Source organism: Indicator indicator, chromosome 15 (assembly GCF_027791375.1).
Source record: "Indicator indicator isolate 239-I01 chromosome 15, UM_Iind_1.1, whole genome shotgun sequence".
In the NCBI taxonomy this organism is placed as follows: domain Eukaryota; kingdom Metazoa; phylum Chordata; class Aves; order Piciformes; family Indicatoridae; genus Indicator; species Indicator indicator.
In genome coordinates, this window is record NC_072024.1 from 22,164,819 (window position 1) to 22,178,495 (window position 13,677).

Here is a 13,677-nt window from a genome sequence, read left to right on the forward strand (position 1 = left end):
CGTGCGGGCCGCCGGCAGGGGCAGGTGGCGTTCCGGCCCCGCCCTTCTTCTCCGCTGCTCGGCGGAACCCTGGAGCGCGGCGCGGGGAGCCGGCCGGACCGGCGGGCAGGGAGAGCTGGCGCGGGGCGAGATGAGCACGAAGCAGGTGACCTGCAGGTGAGCCCTGCCCGGGCCTGGGGCCTGTCCTCTGCCTCTCGGCGCCGGTCCCCTTGGGCCGCTCGCGGCCTGCTCGTAGCCAGGACGAGGTCGCGGAGGCCGTCCCCAGTTGTCGCCACTTTGTCGGCTTGGCGCTGCCCCGGCCCCCGGCGCACGTTGAGGGAGCGCCTTGTCCTCCATCCGGGAAAGGCTGTGCTGGGCAGCGCTTGCTGCCAGGTCGGGAATGGGCAGGGTGCCTCTCCCGGGAGGCGGCGGCCGCAGCTGGCGCCCTGTGCCTGCTGCTGCTGCCGGGGGCGGGGAGCGAACCCCGCAGGGAGCTGCTACACTCCCCTGTGTGCGGCATGGGTCTGCACTCTGCGAAAGCAGAGTACTCCGAGAGGTCGGGGTTGGACGGGGACGCTTGTCAGTTTCCTCTGGGAAGTAAAGGCGTCCTGATGCTCATCTTCACTAAACAGACCTGCTTCTCCTCCCAGGTACTATTTGCAGGGAGTGTGTCGGGAGGGAAGTAAGTGTCTGTTCTCACATGACTTATCTACAAGCAAATCCTCCACTGTCTGCAAGTACTACCAGAAGGGACAGTGTGCCTACGGAACACGCTGCAGGTAAAGACCTGGCTCTCTTTGGAACAGGGAGTCCCCATGCAGGCAGCTCTAAACCCCCGGGAACTGTAGAGTTGTTGTGGTTGGAAGAGACCTTTGAGATCATCAACCATTAATCAAAGGTTAAGAAAAGATGACAAAAGGGATGAAATAATATGTTAAGCTTCCTCCCTGGGCAGCCTGTTCTAATGCCTGACCACTCAGGAAAGACATTTTGTCCTAATGTGCAATGTAAACTTCCCCTGGCACAGCTTAGAGCCATTTCCTCTCCTTCTGTTGCTGGCTGTGGGAGCACAAAGTCTTAAGTGTTGCAGCTTGCAACGGGAAACATCATAAAACACCACAAAACACCACTCCCTCCTGGCCAGTGTTTTGATGTTTCCTTGAGAAACACCAGCAAACCTGTTTGTGTGAGGGGATGACAAGGAGCTGGTTTAATATGCACGTGCCAGGCTGGGTGCCTCTGGAGGAGAAAATAGAGGCCATGCTTTAGAGAAATCTCTTTTTGGAGGCTGAGAGACCTTCTAGTCTAGCCAGGAAAGAGAGTGAACAGCTCAGGCAACTTACCACAACGATCCTTTAAAAAACAAAGCAGCTGCTCAGTATTATTTTGTTTAAATATTCATCAGGGCAGCACAGTGCCAAGCTGAGCATAGAATAGAATAGAATCTGGAGAATTGTTGTGGTTGGGAAAAGCCCTTTGAGATCATTGAGTCCAGCTGCCAACCCAACACCACCATGGCCATTAAACCCTGTCCCCAAGTGCCATGGCCACAGGTTTCTTGAACACCTCCAGGGATGGGGACTCCACCACCTCCCTGGGCAGCCTGTTCCAGTGCCTGAACACTCTTGCAGCAAAGAAACTTTTCCTGATCTCCAACCTAAACCTCCCCTGGCACAATTTCAGGCCATTTGCTCTTGTTCTATCACCTGATACTAGGAAGAAGAGACCAACCCCCACCTAGCTGTGGTCTCCTTTCAGGGAGCTGTAGAGAGCAATGAGGTCTCCCCTCAGCTTCCTCTTCTCCAGGCTGAACACCCCCAGCTCCCTCAGCTGCTCCTCACCAGCTCTGCTCTCCAGACCCTTCCCCAGCTTCATTGTCCTTCTCTGGACCTGCTCCAGCCCCTCCATGTTCTTGGAGTGAGAGCCCCAAAACTGAATCCAGTACTCAAGGTGTGGCCTCACCAGTGCTGAGCACAGGAGCACAATCCCTGCCCTGCTCCTGCTGCCCACACCATTGCTGACCCAGGCCAGGATGCTGGAGGCCTTCTTGTCCAGCTGGGCAGAGTGCTGGCTGATTCCAGCTGCTGTCACGCCGCACCCCAGGCCCTTCCTGCTGCTCACTGTGACTGTTCCCTCCGCAGGTACGACCACGTCAGACTCCCTGCCCCGGGGGGGGCCGTGCCCCCCGCGCCTGCCCTGCCCTCGGCCTCGCTGCACAGCCCTCGCCCCCCGCCCGAGCACCCTGCCCCCATCACCAGGAGCAAGCTGCAGGGGCCTGGCAAGCGGGAGAAGAAGACACTGGTGCTCAGGGACAGAAGTGAGTGGGAGTGGTTCTCTCCTTGTCCCTGTCCTCCCTCGCCCTTGAGAGCAGCTACTTTGTTTTCCTCCTGTTATGGCTGGCGTTTTGTGGGCAGCTGGAGGGTCACAGGCGGATTGTCTGTGAGCCGCAGAGGTCTGGATTTGAGGGGTGGACTCTGCAGTGCGTAAGGAGCTGGCTGGATGGTTGCTTACAAAGGGTAGTGGTCAGCTGCCCCATGTGCAGGTAGAGGCAGGTGACAAGTGGTGTCCCACTACTGGGAGCAGTGCTGTTCAGCACCTTCATCAGTGATGCAGAGAGGAGACTGAGGGCACCCTGAGCGAGTTTGCAGGTGATAGCAAGCTGAGTGGTGCAGCTGGTAAGGCTGAGGGATGGGTGCCATCCAGAGGGACCTGGACAGGCTGCAGAGGTGGCTGAGGAGAACTTCATTCAGTTCAATAGAGCAAAGTGCAAGGTCCTGCACCGAGGTTGGGGCAATCCTAGATACTGATAACAGGCTGGGGGGATGATGAAATTGAGAGCAGCCCTGCAGAAGAGGGCTTGTGGGTGCAGGGGAGTGAGAAGCTGGACATGAGCCAGCAGTGGACACTTGCAGCCAGTCACATCCTGGGCTGCATCAAAAGATGTGTGGCCAGCAGATCAAGAGAGGTGATTCTGGCACTGGTGAGACCTCACCTGGAGTAACTCTGTCCAGCTTTGGGGCCCTCAACACAGGTAGGACATAGACCTGATGGAGAGGGTCCAGAGGATGAGCATGCCACAAAGATGATCAGAGGGCTGGAGCACTTCCCCTGTGAGGACAGGCTGAGGGAGCTGGGCTTGTTCAGCATGGAGAAGAGAAGGCTCCAGGGAGACCTTAGAGCAGCCTGCCAGTACCTGAAGGGGCTCCAGGAGAGCTGGGGAGGGACTGTTTAGAAGAGCTTGGTAGAGGCAGGATGGGGGGCAGTGGTTTGAAACTGGAGCAGGGTAGATTTAGGTTGGACATCAGGAGGAAGGTCTTGACAGTGAAGGTGGTGAAATGCTGGAACAGGTTGCCCAGGGCCATGGTGGAGGCCCCATCCCTGGAGATATTCCAGGTCAAACTTGGTGTGGCCCTGAGCAACCTGATCTGATTGGAGATGTCCCTGCTGACTGCAGGGGGGCTGGACAAGAAGACCTTTGATGGTGACTTTGTGATGTGTGCTGAAGGAGGCCTCTGCCCTGGGAGCACCGGTGCCCACCAGCACCTTGTACTGCTGGTGCCTGTCTGAGTGGTGCTCCTGAAGGATGGGGTTTGTTCTGGGGGACTTTTGGGGTGGTGGGATTTTGTCAGTGTGTGAGTTGGGTGGGTTTTGTTGTGTTGTTTTTTTTTTTTTTTATTTAGGGGTTTTGATGCATTTTGTTCTCAGCTTGAGGGTATTTGAAAGCTGGCTGCCTTGTGCCAGGGAGCCTGCATGTGCTCTGCAGAGGGTTGTGCCAGCCCTCAGGATCATGAGCATGGAGACATCCATCCATGCCTGGTGGGCAGGGCAGAGGAGCTGAGTCCCTCACCACCTGCAGTCATTGTCAGACTGAATGGGAAATGAGGATTTATTTTTTTTTTTTAGTCTGTTTGTAAGCAGCAGACATCTGAAGTGTTTGAAATCAACCTTTCCAGCAGGGAGGTTGTGCAAATTCTTCTTGTTTGTGAGCACAAGGGGCTCAGAGATCAGATTGCCTTGAGGAGCAACCCTGGTAACCAGTGCACAGAAACTTTATGTAGTGTCCAGGGGCTGGAGCACCTCTGCTGTGAGGACAGGCAAAGGGAGCTGAGGTTGTTCAGCCCCTCCTGGAGAGGAGAAGACTCTGCAGGGCCCTTGGAGCTGCCTCCCAGTATCTAAAGGGCAGGCTGCAGAGGGACTTTTCCTGAGGGTGTCTGGAGACAGGACAGGGAGGAATGGTTTGAAGCTGAGGCAGAGCAGGGCTAGACTGGACCTTGGGAAGAAGTTCTTCAGTGTGAGGGTGGTGAGACTCTGGAACAGGCTGCCCAGGGAGGCTGTGGATGCCTCCTCCCTGGAGGTGTTCAAGGCCAGGCTGGATGAGGCCTTGAGCAGCTGAGTCTAGTTGAGAGGTGTCCCTGCCCATGGGAGGAAGGTTGAAGGAGATGATCTCTGGGGTCCCTTCTAAGCTGAGCCATTCTCTGGAGTCTTCTGTAGTGTGTCCCTGCTGTGGTTGTGGTGCACTCTGCACCAGCTGAGCCATGCCATGGGTGCTGCTGTGGTTGTGGTGCACTCTGCACCAGCTGAGCCATGCCATGGGTGCTGCTGTGGTTGTGGTGCACTCTGCACCAGCTGAGCCATGCCATGGGTGCTGCTGTGGTTGTGGTGCACTCTGCACCAGCTGAGCCATGCCATGGGTGCTGCTGTGGTTGTGGTGCACTCTGCACCAGCTGAGCCATGCCATGGCTCCCGGGTGGCTGTGTGCAGTCCCTTGCATGCTTCCCCCTGGGTTTCCTTTTCTGCAGACTTGTGTGGCCCAGCAGAGAAGCAGGAGCCCAGTGGCAGCACAGAAGATGTGTGGAGGTGCAGTGACCAGAGGGAGCAGCTGGAAGTGAAGCCCCATTCCTACCTGGAAGCCATCTGCAGCGGGCTGGAGGAGCCGGTGGCAGGCGGCTGCTGCGCCGCCGGGGAGCAGCTGTGTCCCTACCTGGCAGCTGGCACCTGCCAGTTCGGGGAGCGCTGCCTCTACCTGCACGGAGACCTCTGTGAGATCTGCGGCCTGCAGGTGCTTCACCCCTTCGACCCCGAGCAGAGGAAGGCTCACGAGATGGTAAAGTTCATGAGGCATGGAGGGGCTGCGAGCCGAGGGGCTGCTTAGTCTGGAGAGGAACAGCCTGAGAGGGGATCCGATGGGCACTGAGAGGGCTGGGGGATGGAGCAAAACCAGAAGTGGGGAGATTCAGATTGGATGTTGGGGAAGAAATTCTCCCCCATCAGGGTGGTGAGAGACTGGCAGAGCTTGCCCAGGGAGGTGGTGGAAGCCTCATCCCTGGAGGTTTTTGCAGCCAGGCTGGATGTGGCTGTGAGCAACCTGCTGTAGTGTGAGGTGTCCCTGCCCATGGCAGGGGGGTTGGAACTGGCTGAGCCTTGAGGTCCCTTCCAGCCCTGACAATTCTATGATCAGTTTTCTTAGGTGTCTGAGGGGTGGTGTCAAGAAGGGGCCAGGCTCTTTTTGGTGGTGTCCTGTGACAGGACAAGGGGCAGTGGATACAAACTGGAGGAAGTTCCACCTCAACATGAGGAGAAACTTCTTTGCTGTGAGGGTGCTGGAGCCTTGGAGCAGGCTGCCCAGAGAGATGGTGGAGTCTCCTTCTCTGGAGACTTTCAAGCCCCATCTGGATGCAACTAGGTGATCCTGCTTTTTGGACTCAAAAGATCCTCAGAGGTCCCTTCCAATCCCCACTGTTTTGTGATTCTGTGAAGAGAGGAAATGGCCACAAGTTGCCCCAGGGGAGGTTTAGGTTGGACATTATATGAAACTTCTTCCCTGTAAGGGTTCTTAAACCCTGGAACAGGCTCCTCAGGGAGATGGTTGAATCTGCATCCCTGGAGGGGTTTAAAAGAGGCAGAGATGTGGTGCTGAGGGACATGATTTAGCCTCAGCCTTGGCAGAGTGATGATCTTAAAGGTCTTTTCCAGCCAAAACAATTCTGTGATTGTAATTGGTGGGTGCTTTGCTGTGCTCACTGAAGAGTTTGGTTGATTTGCTTTGCAGAAGAGGCCCCTGTTCCAAAAAGCTGCTGGTTTGTTGTTTTTCTATCTTTAAAACTGATCCTGAGCAGCCAGGGTCACCGTTATTGGCTGCTCAGGCCTCAGACCAGGTGTGCTCTTCACTGGGTAAAACCTGGCTGGCTGCCTGGGCCCAAAGAGTTAAATCCAGTCACAAGTGGTGTTCCCCATGGCTCGGTTTTGAGGCCAGTTCTCTTTAATACCTTTATCAGTGATCTGCAGATGACACCAGGCTGGGTGGGAGTAGGGTAGGAGGCTCTTTGGAGGGACCTGAGCCAAGGCCACTGGGCTGAGACACAACAAAGCCAAGTGCTGGGTCCTGCACTTGGGTCACAACCACCCCACAGACATTGCAGGCTCGGGGCAGAGTGGCTGAAAACTGCCCAGTAGAAGAGGACCTGGGGATGCTGATGGACAGCTGGCTGAAGATGAGCCAGCAGTGCCCAGGTGGCCAAGAAAGCCACCAGCATCCTGGCCTGGATCAGCAAGAGCAGGGAAGGGATTGTGCCCCTCTGCTGGGCACTGGTGAGGCCCTGTCTTCAGTACTGGTTTCAGTTTTGGGGCCCTCACTCCAAGAAGGACATCGAGGTGCTGGAGAAGTGCTGTGGAAAGCCTGTCAGAAGAGATGGATCCCTCAGCTGGGGCTTGGTGTTGATCTGCTGATTGAGTGTGGCCTTAACAACAAGCAGAGTGCTGTCCTCAGTGTGGCACCCATCTGACAGAGGTGGCTTGAGGGGTGTTTGAAGACCTCCTTGGGCAATACCTGTTCCATGACAGAGATAGGGAAAGGTGTAAAGTCAGAGGGTTGGCACAAGCTCAGTTCTGGTACTCCTGAAGCTGCAGAGAAGATTGAAGGGCTGGAAGCTGGGATTGAATTTCACCACCTTTGAGTGAGGATGCTGAGGGGTAGGAATGATGCCCTTCCACAGACACTTGTGTTTGGCAGGGAAGAGGGTGGTGCCTGGGTGCAGTAACCAGTGTCATCTCTCCTGTGACAGATGTGCATGGCAACGTTTGAGCATGAGATGGAGAAGGCCTTTGCCTTCCAGGCAAGCCAGGACAAAGTGTGCAGCATCTGCATGGAAGTGGTGTACGAGAAGCCATCGGCCTCTGAGAGGAGGTTTGGGATCCTCTCCAACTGCAATCACACCTACTGCTTGTCCTGCATCCGGCAGTGGAGATGTGCCAAGCAGTTTGAGAACCCGATCATCAAGTAAGTTGATGTGCAGTGAGAGTTAAGTTCATGTTCAGAGCCTCTAATCAAGGCTCTGTGATTCTATGATCATAGAGTCATAGAACATTAGAGGTTGGAAGGGACCTCCAGAGATCATCAGGTCCAACCCCCCTGCCAGAGCTGCATCACCCAGGGCAGTCTGCACAGGAATGCATCCAGGTGGGGTTGGAAAGTCTCCAAAGAAGGAGACTCCACAACCCCCCTGGACAGTCTGCTCCAGGGCTCTGTCACCTCACTGTAAAGTTTCTCTTCGTGCTGAGGTGAAACCTTCTCTGTTCAAGCTTGAACCTGTTGTCCCTTGTCTTACTACTGCACACCACCAGAAAGAGCTTTACAGTGAGGGTGGAGAGACACTGGCACAGGCTGCCCAGGGAGGCTGTGGATGCCCCCTGCCTGGAAGCGTTCAAGGCCAGGCTGGATGAGGCCTTGAGCAACCTGGGCTAGCGGAAAGTGTCCCTGCCCATGGCAGGGGGTTGGAACTGGCTGATCTTCAAGGTCTTTTCCTTTCCTACCCAAACCATTCCATGAATCCCAATCTCTTGTGATTAACAAGAGTTCTCCTGTGGGCTGGGCAGGTGAGATGGGCTTTGTCTCCATGTGGAAATGACGCTGCTGAGAAGGGATTCCTTGCTGAGAAGGGATTCCTAGCTGTAAAGAATGACTTAGAGGGCAGTAAGTTCTGAGCTCAGAAAATCCTGGTCCAGGTGCTGACAGGTTGCAGATTTTGGAGCGTGGCTGTGAGAAGCACCCCCAGGATCAACAGGGCACATCAGGTATCCTTTGGTGCTGCAGTTCCATGTGGGAAGAGATTGGCTCATGGAGCTGTAGCCCTCTCGTGGTGTTGGTGCTGGGCATAGTGGACCCTGGAACAGCTTAGATCTTGGTAACCTCTCCCTGACAGTACCCTGGTGCACAGTGACTTTAGTCCTCTGTGCTTCATTAGTGGACTTTTCTCAAGCTTCCTCAAGCTCCCCTCTGCTCTGCCCTGGCGAGGCCACATCTGGAGTAGTGCATCCAGTTCTGGGCTCCCCAGTTCAAGAGAGACAGCAGAGTCCAGCAGAAGCGATGAAGATGCTGAGGGGCCTGGAGCATCTCTGTGAGGAGCAAAGGCTGAGAGCCCTGGGGCTGTTGAGCCTGGAGAAGAGCAGCCCCAGAAGGGATCTGAGCAATGCTCAGCAACAGCTAAAGGGTGGGGGGGCGAGGGGATGGAATCAGACACTTCTCAGTGTGCTCAATGATGGGACAAGGAGCAGTGGGCACAAAGTGGAACCCAGGACGTTCCACCTGAGCATCATGAGAAACTTCTGTGGTGTGAGGGTGCTGGAGCCCTGGAGCAGGCTGCCCAGTGAGGTTGTGGAGTCTTTGGAGAGATCCCAACTCCCCCCCTGGCCATTGTGATCCTGGGCAAGCTGCTGTGGGTACCCTGCTGTAGGGACCAGAGGTCCCTTCCAACCCCACCAGGCTAGGAGTTTCTGGAAAAAGTAAGAAATAAGAAAGAGGCTTCTGTGTGTGTGTGTGTGAGGAGGGGTGGCAAACCATCTGCCTTTCCCTCAGAGACTGCTGTTGGGGGCAGGCTGGCTGAGCCCTTGCTGTGGGGCAGTGACAGCTTTGCTGGTTTGCTGCACGCAGGTCGTGCCCCGAGTGCCGCGTCATCTCCGAGTTCGTCATCCCCAGCGCCTACTGGGTGGAGGAGCAGGAGAAGAAGAACCAACTGATTGAAGCCTTTAAGCAGGGAGTGGGGTGAGTCCAGCACCCACAGACACTGTTTACATCAGCCTCAAGAGAGGTACAGTGACACTTAGTCAGAGGGTAATTACAGACCTTTCTGCAGAGGACTCTGCAGCTCTCTCAGCACTGCCCTTTGCCTCTGCTGCAGAAGGGTCTGACACAGCACTGTGGTTCAGAAAGTCTTCACAGTCATGGAATCATAGGACTGCCTGGTTGGAAAAGACCTCAGAGATCATTGAGTCCATCCATAATCTAACATCTTAGACTATGTCCCCAAGCTCCTCATTCAGATGTTTTTTTGAACACCTCCACGGTGACTCCACCACCTCCCTGGGCAGCCTGCTCCAATGCCTGACCACTCTTGCAGCAAAGAAATTGTTCCTCATGTCCAACCTAAACCTCCCCTGGTGCAACTTGAGGCCGCTTCCTCTTGTCCTGTCACTTGTTACCAGGAAGAAGCTGGCCCTCACCTGGCTCCAGCCTCCCCTCAGGAGCTGCAGAGAGCTCTGCAGTGCTGAAGCTGTTCCAGTTCAGTTGCCCAACTTGCATTTTGCTGAGCCCTAAGTGCCTGGGAGCTTGGCAGCTACTGAGGAGAACAAAGAGGGGAGGGAAATGTGATAGCCTTTAGAAGTAAGGGATAAGAATTCACAGGGCTTTTGTCATGTCTCCTGGAAATAGAACATATCACCTGGCTGCATTCCTTTTATTGTCTAGTAATGATTTGTGTCCTGCTTGGAGCACTGGGAGAGGTCTCCTGAGGGGTGGTTTTCCAGCAGCTTTGCCTGGAATGCGTAGGGGTTCAGTGGTTCACAGCAGGCCCCCCTGGCTTTATCTCCTTGCCTGCTCTAAGGTAAACAAGCAGGGCTGTGCCTGACCTGAGCCAGCACGGACTGAAGGTTGTGCAGCTTTGTTTCTGTGATGTGCACCAACCTTCAAAGCTGCTCTCGGCAGTGCAGAACAAAACAAACCTTGTGTGGGGCTGTTGCTATGAGGTGCTCAGCTGCTGGGGGAGCTGGCAGGCCTACAGTCCTCTCCTGATGCAGCAGCAGAAGAGCTGGAAGCAGAACTACTCTGCTGCATGTTTAATGCAGCATCTTGTTTGTTATGCTCACAGGCAGGCAAGATACTTGAATAAAAGGAATGATTTTGAGGTTCTTCATCAGGTACAGTTTGTTTCCAGTATCCTGCTGCTGCTTTGGTTTTCCATGAGGACTTTGAGGGCAGCCTCAGTTTGGTGCTTTTTACACATCAGCTGCTGTCTCTGGAATGGAGGTATCAGGCAGTGCTGGGCATTGGCTTTTGGCAACCTCTTGGATGGAAGAGAACGCAAAAAGGGGCACTGCTTATCAGCTGAGCTAAGAGCAATACATTGTGTTGTAGAGAAAAGCATCTTTGGTGTGGAAATTCTAGGGGCAGAGCTCTGGGCAGTTAGGTTCATGTGAAGATTTCATAGTGCATGGGATGAAAAAATGGAGTGGAAAGAGCAGGGGTCACATTTTTTATATGGGTGCAGGATGAAGAAGAGCCAGGCCTAGGACCCTGGGAGTCACAGACCATTTAACTTCCAAAACAAGACCAATTCATTCTGCAGGGTCTGAGTTGTGGGGTTTTGTTACTGCTGGACTTTCTTCTCCATTTAGTTGCTATTTTCCAGATTGTGTCTGTCTTAGGAAGCAGTTTCATTAAAGCTCACATATTAAGTACTAGGTGCAGGTTCAGCTGACCAGTGGCATTTTCTCTCCAGAACCCTCCACCCCTCTGCTCCTGTAGGGGACACTTGTGTGCAAACTGCCCACACACACCAGCTTGGTTCAGCCACAGAGCTGCTGGAAATTTGGATTTACAAAGTATTTCCAGAGACCATAGAATCATAGTTTCAGTTGAAAAAGACCTCCAAGCTCATGGAGTCCAACCATCATCCTAAGACCACCATGACCATTAAACCATCTTCCAAAGGAGGTGATGGGAGGAACTGGTTCATAAAAATGGAGTGGTGGGAAACACAGGAGAGGAAGGTTGTGGAAAGCCAGCAAAGGATTTGTTCATGGTAGTTGAAACTGCAGCTGTGTAGGATGGATGCCATTATTTGACCATCCTTCACTTCCCATCTCCTAAGCCAGTTTAATGGTTTTGACTCAGGATACTGTTATTTGATCTAGTTTTGTTTGCTTTTAATAATGTTTCCCAACTCTATTGGCTGTTCAGGAGGGGCTGGGGGAGCAGAGCTCTCAGTATCTTACCAGCAGCAGCACCTGGCAGCTCTAAGGCTGAGATAGGCAGCCCTAGAGAGTGAACTCTTTACTTCCTCACCAGTAATTCTCTCTTCTAATTCAATCAGGAAGAAGCCCTGCAAGTACTTTGAACAGGGGAAAGGAACCTGCCCCTTTGGAGGGAAGTGTCTATACCTTCATGCTTATCCAGATGGGACCCGAGCTGAGCCTGAGAAACCAAGGAAACAGCTCAGCTCCGAGGGGACAGTGCGGGTAAGGCAACCAGCACCACTAAAACCAGCTCCTTAGCTATGTGTCAGACCCCTTGGAGAAGTGAAGGAAACACCTTGAGGTAAAGGTCTGTTAGTAAGGAGAGGCAAAGGCACCTTTTAGGAGCACAAATCTAGTAGCGCTTTTTTTTTTGATGGCAAATCTTCCTTCAGAGGAGTTGTGCTGCTGAAGCTTTCAGCTGCAGCATTGAAGCCTCATTTCCCATGCCTGGGTGCAGCTGGCAAACTAACTACAAAAGTTAGAGCTACCTCAAAAGCTTCTTCTGACCTGGCCAGCAGCCTGAGCAAGGTCAGTACAGCCCCTTAGCTCTGTAATCACAGGATCAGAGTATGTTAGGGGTTGGAAGGGACCTCTAGAGAGCTTCAACTCCAACCCCCCTGCCAGAGCAGGACCAGAGAATCCAAGAGAGGTGAGACAGGAACTCATCCAGACAGGGTTTGAAAGCCTCCAGAGAAGAAGGCTCCACAACCTCTCTTGAGGAGCACTGTTCCAGTGCTCTGTGATCCTCACAGTGAAAAAGTTCCTGCTCATGTTTACGAGGAACCTCCTGTGCTGTAGTTTCCATCCACTGCCCCTTGTCCTATCACAGGGTGCAACTGAGCAGAGGCTGTCCCCTCCCTCTTGCCTCCCAGCCCTCAGATATTTATGGACATTTATTAAGTCCCCTCTCCGTCGTCTCTGCTCCAGACTGAACAGCCCCAGGGCTCTCTGCTCTAGACTGAACACCCCCAGGGCTCTCAGCCTCTCCTCACCAGGCAGTGCTCCAGTCCATTCATCATCCTTGTATCCCTCCCTTGGACTCTCTCCAGCAGATCCCTGTCCCTCTTGAACTGGGGGGTGGTCACCTTGCCAGGCAGCGCTGCTCAGGGTTAGTAAATCCCAGCACAAACCCAGCTTGTCAGCCTCACCTCCTTTCTTCATTAAAAACCAGAGAAGACTGAGAAGGGAGAATCCTTAGGTGGGGCTGTGACAGGTACCAGCTCATGCTCAGGCAGATTCTCTTCTGTTGCAGTTCTTCAACTCTGTTCGCCTGTGGGACTTCATTGAGGACAGAGAAAGCAGGACTGTGACCAACGCAGATGACGAAGTCACAGAACTGGGAGAACTTTTCATGCACCTTTCTGGGGCTGAGGAGGATCCTGCTGCTTCTTAACAGAGAGACCTCAAGGTGCTGGCTCCTGCAGCCCTCCAGCTCACTCTTTAGCAGTGCTTTTACTCTCTACAGCAGTTAGAATGAACGTGCCCTGTGGTTTACTTGTGCAGTCCTGGTCAAGGTTCCAGATAGCTTTTGTATGGCAACAAAAATACTAAAAACACATTTTAAAAAAAGTTAAATCAATTGCATGGGAAAAAAAAAATCCCTGAATCCCAAGAGGGTTTTCTCCCTCTCTGGCCTAACAGCGAGCTGAACAGTAGCATACATACAGATCCACTCTTGTCACCTGAAGCTTAACTGCTGAAATTGTTGCTAAAGCTACTTTGGGTGTTTTATTTCTTACTAAAGCAACTAAATGTCCATCTACAAAAACCCACTGGGGATAATGGTCAGTGTAGCTTTTTCTCCCTTAAAAAGGAAAGGTAAGAACTAATCCAGGACACCCCAAAGTAGTGGCTGGAGTGCAGAATAAGTTCTTGCAGTGAGTGGTTCAGTGGGGTCTGGACAGTGCCTGGCTCCCAAAGGCTGTGTCACAGCTCAATCCCTGCCCCCATCTGGAGTGACAGCAGGCATCTCCTGGTGCCCCACTGCTAAAGCCATCACAACCAGACTGATGGAGATCTCCAGTGCACTCACTGGAGTCACAGCACAGCTAAATCCAGCTGACAGCACAGATTGGGTTATGGAAAGGAAAAGTGAGGAGGTACCTCCAGCAACAGCCAAAGTCATGGTCTGGTTCAGTTTCATCTGTTCAAATGGATTTAACTGGAAAGGAAACCCTCAGTCAGTTAAATGAAGCAGCCAAAACTAAATGCAGTAAATAATGTTCTGATCCCCTTCTGTCAGTGATCTTACAGTTTCCCACTACACAACAAATCATTTCAGTTACAAATGACTCAAGCAGTTTTATCTGCTGCTTTTCTTATCACAGGGAGTGGGGCTCTTCCATCCCCATGTACCTCTGTCAGAGTGAGATTCCTTCCCCTCTAGTTCTTTTTTAGGAGGTCTCCATCTCC

General features: G+C 53.3%; 1 protein-coding gene across 2 annotated transcripts; it reads left to right on the forward strand.

Annotated features, from left to right (window-relative positions):
• The first annotated feature begins 130 nt into the window (after window positions 1-130).
• MKRN2 (makorin ring finger protein 2) lies at window positions 131-12,870 on the forward strand. 2 transcript variants are annotated; one of them, XM_054387266.1, is made up of 8 exons: window positions 131-156; window positions 630-758; window positions 2,121-2,296; window positions 4,779-5,083; window positions 7,041-7,255; window positions 8,906-9,016; window positions 11,343-11,487; window positions 12,518-12,870. In XM_054387266.1, exons 1-8 carry the CDS (start codon window positions 131-133, stop codon window positions 12,656-12,658), a joined length of 1,248 nt encoding a protein of 415 aa, XP_054243241.1. In that variant the 3' UTR covers window positions 12,659-12,870. The 2 variants fall into 2 exon arrangements, with proteins under 2 accessions (XP_054243241.1, XP_054243242.1); XM_054387267.1 differs by lacking the exon at window positions 630-758.
• The last annotated feature ends 807 nt before the right edge of the window (window positions 12,871-13,677 follow it).